At 39.2% G+C, this 14,441-nt stretch overlaps 1 protein-coding gene across 1 annotated transcript in view; it reads right to left on the bottom strand.

The window, feature by feature from the left end:
- PTPRN2 (protein tyrosine phosphatase receptor type N2) overlaps positions 1-14,441 on the bottom strand; it is a 680,315-nt gene that overhangs the window by 85,772 nt on the left and 580,102 nt on the right. Inside the window, 1 exon segment of the mRNA XM_072851628.1 lies at positions 3,639-3,833. Coding sequence (XP_072707729.1) covers positions 3,639-3,833 — 195 coding nt within the window.

Below are 14,441 nucleotides of genomic sequence, written 5' to 3'. Positions count from 1 at the left end.
GGCACTTCTTTGTTGTTGCTCATGCTGAAACCAGCCAGTCAGCGCCACAAACACGACTGCACACAACACGCTCCTCTAATTACACTTTCCAAAGTGCTTGGATCTTTTAGAAAGAGAATCAAAAAGTGCCATATGGGCCATCCTCCTGCTATAAATGTGAGGAAAAAGAATGTGAAAAAGGAAAAAAAAGCTCTGCATGTTGTTATCGCTGTCCTTCTGGGTCTCCTGAGTCCTCCCTGCTTCCTCCTGCCAACAGTACAAACTACCTCATGCTACTGTCAGCACTGCAGAGACATTGTCTTTGCTGTACAGGAAAGTGGCAGAAATGCAGGATTTTTCTCTTTGAAAGACTGGTTTCAGGTCTAAGTGAGGAGACTGCCCCACAGCCACATGGGTTTGGAAGATTCCTGGTTTCTCCAGACCTTGAGTACTACAAACGATGGGCTAACCACAAGTAGCAAGTCCTCCAAGAAAACAGTACCTGTGGCCAACCACAAACTCCAATAAAACCAAAGCTGAGGTGGCTTGGATATCACTTCAGGTACAACCTGCTAGCATTTTCCAGCAAATTAAACAGCTTTACAGAAATGTTTCTGACCAACGCTACCTCTGAGCAAGATTACATAGAGTCATTCAGCAGTTGCAGATGCATTTCTTCTAAGCTACTTTCATTAAAGATTTATTCTGTTTATAAATCAAAATAAAACATTCCCTGCTGCCACTTTATACAGTAAGCCATTGTTTTATTTTCTCTGGGGAGGTCCTGGCACCTATGAACAATAAAGACTGAGGAGCCCTAGGTCAGCTAACTGCTACTTCGCTGCACACTGTGGAACTGAAAAACACATTTACAGACCTGTAAGTGCATTTACCCTGCAAAGCAGATGGTATTTGCCATTCTTACTAGGCCCCTTGCTAATATTTCTCGTTGCTTTTTTAGGCACTGAGATATTCTTCACGGAAAATATCTACAAAATTTAAAAGATAAGACGACTGTGGCAGCAGGAAATGGGAAGAACTGGAAAACATCTTGTATTGAATGGTACAAAAGTTGCGAAGTGGCCCCTCACTCTCCTGCACTTGTAGCTGCAGGGCAAGGGGAGGAAAAGCTCACCTCTGGCGAGCCTCTTCTGTTGCTGAAGTCCAACAAGCCACAGCATCTCCAGAGGGACAGAAATTCAGGCAAATAAGGTATTAGAGATACGTGCATTTATTTTGGAGCAAAACATAAATTGGGTCAGCTCTCTGGTTTCAGTGTGACCCACGGTGACACAAAACATGAGCATTTCTGATCAAGTCCAATCATCTGCTCCAGTGCTGTAGCCAAGCGATGCTGATCTTCCCATGTTAACCTAACCTAGCTTCGCCTTCAGCAAATCTTGAATTTACAGTTTAACTACTTCCCTTAAGTAAACATCCCACTGCCTGCCTGACCCTCCTATTAAGCTTGCCCTGATATCCAGGCTAAATGCATCCTTTCGATTCTAACCCATATTTTCTTCCTAATTGTATCATCTGCATCCATTAAGAACAATTTTTTCCCATCCTGTATTTCAAAGCACATAGGCAGACTCCCCTGAATCACTGATTTTTGTTTGTTCAGTTTAGACTAAACAAATTAACTATTTTTACTCTCTCTGTGTGGTTTGTACTCTCAAGACACTACAGCATTTCTTTTACCCTTCTTTGAACCCTCACCATCTAAGATACAACATATGCTGTTAGATAGCTAACATATGTATGAGTTCATCCAGGGTTAAACAGGATTGACTGAATTATGGACACTGAACACCGTAACAGTGATCTTGACCAACCTGACTATTTTTTAAAGTTTATTTGTTGCCATGTGAAGACAATTCTTTCTTGCAATTTTGCAGAAATTCCCAGAGCCAGAATAAGTGGTTCCCATATGCAACTTTAAGCTTGACTTTGTGATTTTTTATTTTTCCCAACAATATAACTGAAAACAATTTTGCTCAATTTAAAGCAGTTGAAACCATTTGCAAATGTTAAATACATACTTCTGTCTACATAGGAAATTTTGCTCTTATTTCCATACAAATATATTGCCTTAGAACCTTACGACCAGAATTTGTACTTATTTTGAGGTTGGGCAATTGGAGACGTTCTTTTTTCCCCCAAGCATTTTAGTTAACTATGAAAGGAAATCAAGTTAATTTTAATTCTGGTTAGGCAAAAGTGGGACAGTAAAAACTATAACAAATTATTTTCTGTCATGGGAGCAACGCTTCCAAACTGCATTTGTATACCAGATTTTAACATAATACTTAATTAACTCCTTTGGGGGGGGAATAGGCAGGGCAGGGGAAGAAGTATGTACTCAGGATGACATACTCTGATGAAGCATCTGGTTTACAATCCTGCCCTGCTTTTGCTCAGTTTTATAGCTGACCTGATCAAGGCTGAAGGAGGTCAGTAACTTGGCTGAGGTCAAATGAGCTCTTTGGGTTTTGCTTGCCTTCATTCCTTTCTCCATTACGTGAGTTGGCTTATAAGAACTTGAAAAATATCTGAGAAGATAGTAACTTCAAATATAAGTCCAGAAAAAGAGAGAAAGAAGTTGGCCCAAAAGTATGGCATGGTGGAGAGTTTTCTTCTGAGAGACCCCACTGGTGAGTCTTCTCAGCAGTGCATAAATAAACCAGCAGGGAAGTTTCCAAAAGCACAACAACACTACCAACTGGAAAGGGTGCTTACTTTAGATCAACCGTACTAACAAATAGCAGAAATCAAATACAGAAAGCAAAGTAACACCTGACTCATCATCTTCACCATCACCATCTTTCAGCTAATTTCAGTGCACTCTACAAAGACAGCAAATATTTACAGAGGGAGGAAAATAAGGCACAAAAAATGGGGGATTACTCTACAGCTCTCCCAGCAGGACGCTAACAGAGAGAGACAGAAACAAGCTGCCGCCAGTCCCAACCACTGGATTCTGACTCTTACACACACACAGATCTTCACGTGTCCATCTTCTATACTGACACTGGTCGCAAGTCGTGTTTGGAAGTAACCCAAGTTTTCCAATGCAGACTCCATCAATAGAATATATTTGGATCATTTCAAAAACAGAAGAGATCCAGCTTGGAAGAAATTCAGCCAAGGACAACAAAATTCAGGTAAGGCTCAAAATTCGAATCCCTTTTCTTTTCTAAGTGTAATGGAAAACAAATTGCTCTGTATCACTAATATTCCGTTGCCTTCTCAGCTCAGATACCTCCGCACGCTGAAGATACATGGGAAAAAGCAGCAAGCTGATCAGAAATTTAGCAGTTTTCTTCAGTTGTCCAAGCTGAGGTAAACATGAATTAATAGGACAAAAGGACAACATGGGGCTTACCTTTTTTAAAGCAAGCACGCAAACAATTCGTATGTCCAAGATAAAACAATGTTCCCCAGAGACGAAAAAAGTCGATATAATGAAGAAGAAATGGAAAGAAAAATCCCTCTAGTTTTAATTATACAAAGCTAAGATTACCAACAAAGCTCAGGAATATTTTTTACCTGTGAAAAGACAGCTTCCCTTTCTTTAAAAGTTATCTCTTTCCAAAAGCTGAACAGGTACCTTAAATTCTGACGAAATTTCTCATGCCATGAAGACAAAAACACCTTACCAAGATCATGTGACCGGTGGAGATGTCCATGTTGGACTGGACTGGCTCCTCGCACCAGGACGACGTGCTGCTCCGGGCCGACGGGCTGGGAATGGGCCCATCGCTAAATTGTGAAGACACACTATTTATTCGAGAAGCATGCAGGGGCTCCGGGCGATCAGATGTTTTCACTGCCATGCGCTGACGGCATAGCTCCTAGAGAGAGAAAGAGGAAGAAACAACCTACGGTTAAGAGTAATTACAGGATACAGTCTACTAAAGACATATGATTTACAATATGTTTCCAGGCTGAAAGTGTTTTCCCCCTCACTGCAGTGATTTTTGGGAGGCTGTCTGTTCTGTTAGGCACATCTACAAAGAAATACTCAATGACATTACTATACGATGACTACCCTACCCTTTCAACAGTGTAATTATGACTGCACGTACAGCTCCTTTTAGATAACCAAAAATAATTTTTTGGAGCTTGACTTCTCTAACAGATAGCCTTTTTTCCCCCTAATATCACCCCACGTTCTGCGAAGCCACTTTTGAACTGCGCAACCTCCTGAAGTTAATGGGGTTGCACGGGAGTAATTGAGAGCGCTGCTTGGCCCTGGATATGCAAACTCAGCAAGCTCAAGGCAACTGAATTGATGTGCTCTCCAGTATAAATCCTAGTTGATAGATGCCTCATTTCTCTTCATTAAAATAGCAAACTCACAACACTTCCTCCCTGATGTGGGGCAGAGAGGATGAAGAATGACATTAACGAAGAATAAAAGCAGAAATCTGTCATTGTATTGTTTAAGCAGCTTTGGCAAGAAAGAAAATTCAAGCTCTCACACACGCTAATGCAAGCCGTGTTAAAACACCGAAATAGATCGCACTGGGAATACATATTTTCAGTTGCTCCCATGCATAGAATTCACGCAAAAATACAGAATTCTGGTTAGGTAACAGAAAATCCTGCTGGTGAAACCAACTCCTTACAGTATAAAATCCTGACTCTAATGGGATAAACAGACCCACAGTTACACTGTCATCGTTATAATGCTTTTAGAATCAGTTATGTGTGGTGAAATCACAGACAGGATAATAAAATTATCATTTTTTAACATATGTCTATTGTCCATGAGAGGTACTTGGCTGCCTGTGGCGCACAGCAAGACCGGCTAGTCCATAGTATCTGGACATATTGCACACGCGGTGTGGTTGCACATTTGTCTCAGATTACTCATTCTGCACAGACGAGTACTAAGAGCACAGTCTCTTGCCTCAGGCTAACAAAATAATACAGTCTGAAGAATTCATACTGTCGAAATGCCATGGCTTCTGTTTTCTTATTCGTTGATAATATAGTTGCAGCCCAAGCGCCATCAGTAGGATGATCTGAAAACCTCCATACATCAAGCGCAATAAAATCTTTTCAGACAGAAGTTAGAAATATAACTTTAAGACTATGGTGGTTTTTTTAACCTTGCAAACTTTAGGACACTGAAGGGGGAATCCTAATCCATGCAGTAGCAAGCCTTCAGACAAACCCACTGAAACCATTATATTGAGTTTCCTCTTGCCACCACATGGCAATGATTAAAGGCCCCTCCAAACATTTTCTTCTACCAAAGCTTCTGTTTGATTTGTCATTAGAGATGCTTATGTGGAATTTTACTATTTTATGGTGTGTAATACATTTTTTATATATATATATATATATATATGCATGTGCAAATTAAGATACACTGAGACAAAATTCGTATCATATATAAACAGGATATATTTTGTTGTCTATTACAAAAATACAGTCAACAGAAGTTTGGGAAGCACAGATTACTCCTTGTTTCTGGTGTCAGTTGTGGGACTAACTGTATAGACTGTCCCAAGTGAAACTGCTACCTGACTCCATCACTGCATTTCATATATTTATTAATTTCGTCCATGCCATGTAAGAATTTTTCAAATTTTTACAAAAAGCAGGGAGTTTTCCACACTTGACGAGAATGTTTTCTGTCACTTCATACCTTTGTTACTTCCTACTGACCTTAACAGGAAAAATATTCGGAAAAAAAATTAAACTTTAAAAATACTTTAAAATTGAGTCACATATATTAGTGTTAGATAGGTCAGTTAAACTATCAGTATTAAAACCAAGACTTTTTAACAGAAGAAAAAATGTTATTGTATTTCTCTTTTTTTAAATATAGGGACAAAGAAAAAAATCTCTCCTTCTCCTTTTCTCTGAAGGATCACACATGTCATAAGAAAAGATAGCGCTAGTCCAAAATGGCTATTACTAACCTCAGAACGACCTTGCGGTAGTGTAATTTCAAATCCCTGCTTTTAGCAGATTTTGGGAAAAGTATAAGAGTGCGGAAACTTTTTAGACAGAAAAATAAATCTACAGAAAACCAAAAAGCTGTTCAGATGTTTAGGTATCAGCCATTCTCAGAGGGAATGGTTTATTGGACCTAGCAAAAGTATAATAAGTAAAGGTATAAAAATATGTAGTCTATCACATAACTGCTAAAAGGATGTGTCTTCTGGCTAGCATGCCATGTGGCGTAGATACTAATTTATTATCTTCTAATAGACATCCTGCCACTTGACTCACCCCAACTCTGTGCTAACAATAGCATTTGTACTCAAACAGGATCTTTGTTTTTAAGTTGATCTGTTCCTGCTGCTCATATCCTGCCTCAAGTCATAATCCTCTGCTTTTACAAGTGGTTGCTGTGGAAAGGATTATAGAACTCTGCTAACAAAAAAGAATTGGGATCAAGTGAACTCTAAGAAATTAATATACCATTTTTACACAAATAATGACAAAAGAAGCAATATTATAGCCAACTGGTTCTGGAGCAGATTAACCTCCAACTAAAAAGAATGTTTTGGACATAAAGTATTTAATATGTTACTACGAAATGTTGTTTTAAAACTAAGTTTAACATGTTCATGGTCCTCATGAAAGAAGGTAAAGTTGAGAAACACAACAAATATAAATAAGTTTAAAAAAAAAAGTAACCTGATCTCAGATATTAACATATTTCTTTCCTGACATATATAGAACCAAAACAATTATTCCCAGAACTGCTGTAACTGTCAAATACCTTAAACAAAGCAACCACGTCACTGCACTCTGCCACAAAAAATGTTTAATGTAAACAGGAAGGTCAAATCATAGTTGCAGCAAAAACACCACTGAATTTCTTGATTGGTGTTTTAAATCTCCAAGACAATGGGTTTTCCCCTGCCTGTAAACAAGTTTTTTGTTTGAATTTATTTCCAGATTGGTCTAACGGCCCTGGACAGCTCTTCCTTCCCACACTCCCAGCCAGCCCAGCCCAGGCTGAGGAACCTGCCCCATGTGCACGTCAGCAGTCTCAGGACACCTACAGCTTCTGCTTCTTCAAAGCCACCTCTCTGTGAGCCCAACCATTTCGACTCCTGGTTGGGTTTTTAGCCTAGTGCTGCAGGGAGAACACAGTTACCACCACGTATAAAATCTCTGATGCGTGGGGCGTTCTGGGGAGCCCAATGGATTCCTCCAGGACATACGGACTGGGAAGGTCCAGCTCAGAGCAGGGAAATGTCTAAGTGTGGGATTTGGGTTTGCTTCATCCTTGAGATGGTCAGCAATGTCCCCTTCCTGCGAAAGGCATTGGGAATAGTGGGGTCTCAATGTGTGGGGTGTTTCACACCAGGTGCTCTAAGGGAAACACCATCCCTGGGCACTTACAGAGGTGGCATCACTTCACAAGCACACAAAGCCCTTGATGGTTAAGACCCTCATTAATATGGTATCTGTTACCTGTACTCTTCTCTGCACGCTCAGGTATGCTCTTCCCCACTCTCCAAAATCTCTACTCTCATAAGCGTTTAGCAAATCAGCCATCTACCAAACCACAATTAGAATTTAAACTTGACTAAAATGTCAAAGCTGCAAACTGTGAGAATGACACGAGCTGTATTTCTGTATCATCTCAGCACGTACACCATTAAAAATATTTTCTAAGAATGAATTCAATTTACTGTTGCACTTCTATATTTAGCCAAGTGGCTGAGGCTATTTCTGCCATACTGCGACTCAGTAATGTCTAGCCGTTGTTTGTGTATAGTTCGAGTGCCATTCTTTATTTAAAAACATCATTTACACCTAAAAAAGCAATCACAATGCATACAGTGAAATATGAAGAAATGATCCTCCTGACCCTTCGGGCTATGATCTAATGGATGGGTTGGACGTAAACATTTATTTAAAAGGTAATTTGAAGTTTATGACATTATTTCCCATCACATGGGAATTGCTATCATACTGAGGCACTTACTCTGTTTTTTATTTCCCAACATTTATTACCAAACTTATGTGGTGGTCACATGCAGTATATAATGGAAAAGTAATATCGCTGTGTGACAAAAACTGCCATAACCAAGACAAATATTCTGTAAATAATGTCCAGTTAAATGAGTTCAAAGTACAGCACAATGATCAACTACAGAGAGCTTTTTATTTGAGAAATAATTGATAACCTTAAACAAACCGTAACCAGTGTTCTCAGAAAACCCCTGGACCTCTTCCAATGAGGTTTTAAAGTGTTCCTAATACTTGGTTGTCCTCACAGAGACAAGGAGAAGCACGAAGCAACAATTATTTCCTCAGGTACAACAAATGGATTTTCAAATCCGTACAGTCCACTTGTGAATGAACCACACTGCACCATAAATGTAATTTATCCACATTTAAAGAAGGGCATTAAGAGACTTGTTGCACCTAATGGACAACAACCCACATGGATGGAGAGCCAGCCTTACCACTATGTTTTGTTAGATGGGTCTCTTGAAGAGATGAGTAAGAAGAGATGAGTTGATGAACTTGAAGAGATGAGTAGGAAACTCTCCTCTCAACCAAGGAGGCATCAAGTCTGTTCAGAAATGAACCCCACAGATACCTGTCCAGGTCTGGTTTAGAGATGCAACCTGCTTACCACCAGAAGTGTTAGGCCACCTCTTCTGGACGTCCCCAGCTAGTGACAGCAGCAGCATTTGCTGCCACTTGGCTTCGTGATGCACAGCAGCCATCAGTGTCACAGAAGGGCAAGACAGCAAACGATAATTTGGAGAAATGTTTATCTTCCATCAAGTTCAACTAATACAGTAGGTATCTGGAAAATCCATTAAGACCACATAGTTTACTAAAATGTTTGGTTTTGGAGAGAAATCTATGTATACACCCTGGTAAGGACTAAGAGTATAGGCAAGCATGGAACTAAAACCAGCTGGAACTGAGGCTTGAATGGTCAATATTGAATCTTTTCCCTTGTTTTATTTGCAAAAACGGAATTTGAAAAGCTCAGGGTGGCACGTCACAGGCAGGAGACCTGACCTGAGCATCCAGGTTAAGAGATGGTCAACGTGCACCTCAGCTTTCCACTCATTACTCTTAAAGATGAGGCACTCCACCTCAGAGCTGCCTCCAGCGAGGAGGTTGCTGTTTATTAAAATATACCCACTTAATGCGAACGCACTATGCAGTATCTTCAGGCAGTCCAAGTCCAGCCACCCACCACCGCACATGAATTGTTCTCATCTAGCTGGTACCAGGCGCATTATAAAGAAGTTGTTCAGTCCAAAGTAAATGAAAATAGCTTCATATCTAAAATACTGCTCTTCTTCCCCAGTCACATTCACCTCAGATCTGCTTAACAGGAGCCTGGGATCTGAGGGAAATTCCAACTTTCCAGTTTATTTAGAAAAAGAAACAGAATTTAATTACTATATATTAATGAAAATAATTTATTTTTGTAACTGATCCCCAAATTTGCATAATTCCAAAAATAAAGTCCAGGAAATAGGCCTAACATTTCCACGCTTTTAAAAATCTTTTGCTTAACAAATACAAATGGAAATCACCTGAGCTAGTCCAGAAACCAGTGTGGCACAATTATTTTCAGAATTAACAAAATATGAGACACAATAAACCCTTCCATGGTATAATTATTAAGAAAATGCAGAGACATTAGACAAAGAAATTACTGTTTATTAAAAGTGATAGCTGAGTGTACACCAAGCCCTTTCAACCTGACCTGCCTAATATTCTATCAGAAACAAATCTGCTTAAGCAGGCATGATCACAATAGCACTGTGTTCATTTTACATGCGAAACAAAATTGTTTTGTAGAAATTTTAAATTAAAAATGCTGACTATTAATTCTAAAGGATTCACGGCTATACTTTATAACAAAACATATAATGAAAACTAAGAATCTATGTAACCTTTTATATGCTAGGTATGTAAGAATAAGATCTTTAAAAATGCTTTTCTTCTCAGCTTTAATACATTTAATTAAATAGTAGCCTCACTTTCCTTTAAATTAAGGAGGCATTATTCACAGGATGAGCTGAGGTCTGCACATACAGCATGGATTTAACTGTTCTGCTCTGGATGCAGTCATAACACAGTGAGATTTAAAAAATGAAAAAATAAGGTAAGCTCATTTTTTTAAACAAATGAATCTAGGACTACAAACATCATTATTCTCTAACTAAATTTGCTTAGTGTTACTACAGGGTGAAGCTAAAGTCATTTGGCTGCCTTTGTTTTGCTTTTGCATACTTAATATGCTTGCAGGTGTTATAAATTTAACTTTAACTTATTTACTGTGTTTGTAGCTTTGGGGATAATTACAGTTTTATTACCATTTATTTTTGAGTTATTGAAACATACTTTCAAGCTTTAGTTTCATTTTAACACACTTTTTGTCCAGGAGTAAAAGAGCTGTTTACATATGTGGAATATTTGTACATATATTTTCTATCCTTGCCAGAAAAGGCAACTACTGAGATCAGTGTGCCTTCAGAAAAGGAACAAAGGGAGATACTGGAAAAATGTTTGAGAGTAATATTTTGAGAGACACAGCATCAAAGGTATCATTACATATCCATACCCTGTACAATTCATATTTATCTAGACTTGTATGTGATAGATCTTGGAAGGAAAAAAAAAAAAAGAAAAAAGACAAAAGTGAAATGTATTTATTTGATTGTCAATACGGCCTTAGTCTGTCCAGTTCAGTTTACTATCTGCCCTCTCGTACTGCACCACCCTCTGCAAAGCTGGATATAACTCTGAGTCTCGGTGTAGGGGTTTTGCTTTGTTTGGTTTTCAAATGACCTTAAAGACCTAAACAGGGCTGCTGTTTCTCTTTGAGAGCATTGCAGTCAAACACAGGCTTGAGACTCATTTTCCTAACAAAACCCCAATTTTGATTATGGTCTGTGAAATTAAAAATTTCAAATATTTTAGCATTGCGAGTGTTTCCTGGTGGTGAATCATGTAATTACGATTCCCCTCTCTTCATGTACACAAAGAAAGTAAAGCCCATGCAGGAGGGGAAAGGCAAAGAAAACATGGCTATCTTTATATGGAAAATTACTTTTCCTTTATTCGTATTTATTTGTTTTATTCCCTCTCTTTAAATTCAAGTCTTTGCACAGTGTTACACTACCAAACCAACCAATCAAAAAGCCATCACGGTCTTGTACGCGTCTCCAGAAGTCCAGTAGATGTGAAAATTTCTGGCTTGCACTGAGCCGAAGACAATGACTATGCAATACAGCTTAAGGAAATATTTTTACTTTAATTCTTTCAGTAACCTCTCGTCAACAAGGTAGACAACTAAATAGCCCAGAAGCTGCTGAAGGAGGGAGAGGTCTTTTCCATGGCTCGTGTCGCCAAGGAAGATGTGACAGCATAGGTCTAATGGTATTTCCTGGAAATAACGGTAGTGTGTTTTCCCTGCTGTCCATGCCAGGAAAGCACCGGCATCTTTGGGGATAATACTGCTTTCTTTCCAGAGGACCAGTGAAATTTGAAGACCATGTTTAGATTACTCTACTGGGGATTTTTTTCCTATACAAAAATACAAGAGACCACTCTAGCTGGGACTGTGTAAGTCAGTATGACTTTATATCCTTGATTTCTAAAAGAGGGAAGAGTTTTACGAAACAGATGCCTGACTTAACATGACTGCAGTACACTGGACTTCACAGAGAGAAGATATACGAAGAAATTTCATGTTTCTTTAAACTGATTTGAACTGGTATTTTCCCTGCATAATGACACCATGCTCATAATGACATCATGGTGGTTTCTCTCAGGATTTAAAGAGACTACCTGGATGCCTCCAAAGAAACCAGGGGCTATTTCTAATAGGACAGATCTGCAAACCATAGACCTGAAGTCACCCGAGATCTACTGGTGTTAAAGTACTCTGGTTTTTCTCAGGGTGTCCCTGACGGTGTCTGAGCATTACTGGTCTTGCAATTCAGACAACTGTAATCCTGGAAGCAGCGGGATATGAGATTGACTTACCTGCCACAAAAAAGAAAAAAAAAAAAAAAAGGGAAAAAACAAGAAGGAATATATTTTTTTGGTGGTTTCAACCAATGCTGGTTTCTAAATTGCATTTCCCGCATTTCAGCTGTGGTTGCATGTAGCATTTTACAAGTATATGGTAAGTATGAAGCTGGGAGAGGAAAGATTTCTTAAGGAGTCACTAGACAGAGAAAAATAATGTGTAAAACAAACTTCACCTTTTCCATACTTTGTTCATCTTAACTAACTCAAATACATGCTCATGAGGGCACAGCTGCTTCTTAATATGAATTTGCACAGTAAATTCACCGCTAGCACAGCAAGAGCCATACAGCACAGTATGGGTTACAAATAAACCGTAGTAACAATTGAATTAACCTGAAAGACCATGCAGAACCACGTGCAAATTCATCATGTATTTTGACTTTGTCTAACCCACCCAAAGCCCGATGCCAGTGCTTTCACAGATAACTGCCACAAATGTTTCCTTTTCCACTCCCAGCGTTTATAGTTGCCTGGGGCCCAAAGCAGGCAAAAAATACAGTCCCAAGCCAGCTGTAGTTTCTCAGGAAAGATATACATTAAGGCTGTGTAGTCCACTATTTTATTGCCCTGCAGGACTAAATATGGGAGATCATTTCTGCTAGGAATAAGAATTCTGAGCTCGCCAGCAGGACTCAGCATGCACTTCTTCCTCGGAAAGAAACAAATGTATAGCCACAAGTTTATGTCTAAAAATATTATTTTAGCCCATTGCAAATATTATTATTGCTTTCCTTAAGTCTGCGTAACTGCATTCATGGTACCAGATACTAAAAACAGTCAGAGAAATACAAAAAGAAGTCCTAAAAACTTCTAAAAACCTCAAATATGTTTTTTTTCGTAGAAGGTGGCTACACACGTAAGAAATGATGCTGGGATAAGGAAGTACTTAGCAAGGACGGCCATCAGCGACAAATTTTTTTTCATAACATCATCTATCATGGCAGTTGAAATTGCCAGTCATTACCTTCTCCTGATTTGAAAACTAAAGTCATTGCTTTCCACCCATTCCTGACTGAAAATAAAAACGAAATCACTCTTAACTCTGCTAGGAAGAACAAATACAAATTTTTTGAACAAGGAAACAGTGTAAAAAAAAGGATCTATATAACACAAAGCTGCTAGTAAGTCAGAGCAGGTTATTATGAGTGAAAAACTTGGTAATACAGAGAAACTCTCCTAAACTATGGAAAAAATAGTATGTATGAGTTCCATAGTGTCTCTGAGAACAGACACACACACAAAAGTCTTAAAGAATTAAAAATATTGGTCAATATTTCTACGCATTCACTTTATTAGTGTTACAGGAGATACTGGAAAAACAGAGGGTTTTTATACTCAGTACTGATGGTCAGAGGTACAGAGAGACTTCACATTTTGGAGAAAACGGCAAGAACAGCAAAAATGCACATTTCTCTTGGGCTCTCCCCTACCGCTCTGTACAACTGTGCTCTCAACCAGATCACGGTCGTGCCCTGGCACTGCCTGCCCGGAGGAGAGCTGCAGACCTCCCTGCCATCCCTGACCTGCCCCCCGGCACCGCTTACAATAAATACCCCGCAGCAGCAGCAAGGCGTTCGTGTGTGTGTTTGCTTTCAAAGACAAGAAATTCCTTGGCCATTACTGAAGCTCCTGGGTTTCCCTTCGCCAACTCACGCAAGCACAGGGCTTGTTAATGCCACCCCAGACCTCTCCGCCAGGCACCAGTTTGTCTGCAAGAAGCACCACAGGAACAGTGCATGAGAACACATACAAGGTGGGCACATTCCTAAAACTGTCACATCTTAATTTTGGATTATTTTAAGACCCGGGGCATGAAGTTACAGACATCTTCTAAAACATCATCAGCTATTTTATTACCTAGAATATTTTTTCTGACGTGCTTCTTTGGTTTTTGAGATTCCTGATAACAACTTGTGCATCAAGAACATTCTGCAGAAACAGTGTTGCATGTTGCAGTTGTATTATGCAGATAGCTTTTCCTCTATTAGTCTTTTATTTTATGTATTTAATGTAACCGAACATCTTTGCCCTGGTGCTGGGCAGAAGACAGAATAAGAGTTTCATGCTTTCTTCAGTTCCTCATTTTATATACTTTTTTCCTTTTCTACACTGCCACCTGTTACTGTTTTGGAAGAAATAATCTGTCTTTTCAATCTCTCTTCATATGAGTTTTCCGTGCCCTTAATCATTCTTGTCACCTTTTCCTCACTCCTTCCATTTCTGCAGCGTTCCTTCAGCAATGCACTCACAGAAGCCTCAAGCATTGATTTATACTTAATTAACTTCTAAAGCCCTCAAATAAACAAACAAAATTATTAGTCAACAATGCCTGGAGAGCCATTGGGTTGACCCAGACCTTCAAAAAGAAGCTGAAATTTGGAACAGCTTGCTAGGCAACCCTTCTGTAT

Source organism: Ciconia boyciana, chromosome 2, assembly GCF_034638445.1.
Source record: "Ciconia boyciana chromosome 2, ASM3463844v1, whole genome shotgun sequence".
Taxonomy (NCBI): domain Eukaryota; kingdom Metazoa; phylum Chordata; class Aves; order Ciconiiformes; family Ciconiidae; genus Ciconia; species Ciconia boyciana.
The sequence above is the reverse complement of the archived record's forward strand: the minus strand, read 5'-3'. Positions and strand labels throughout refer to the sequence as shown.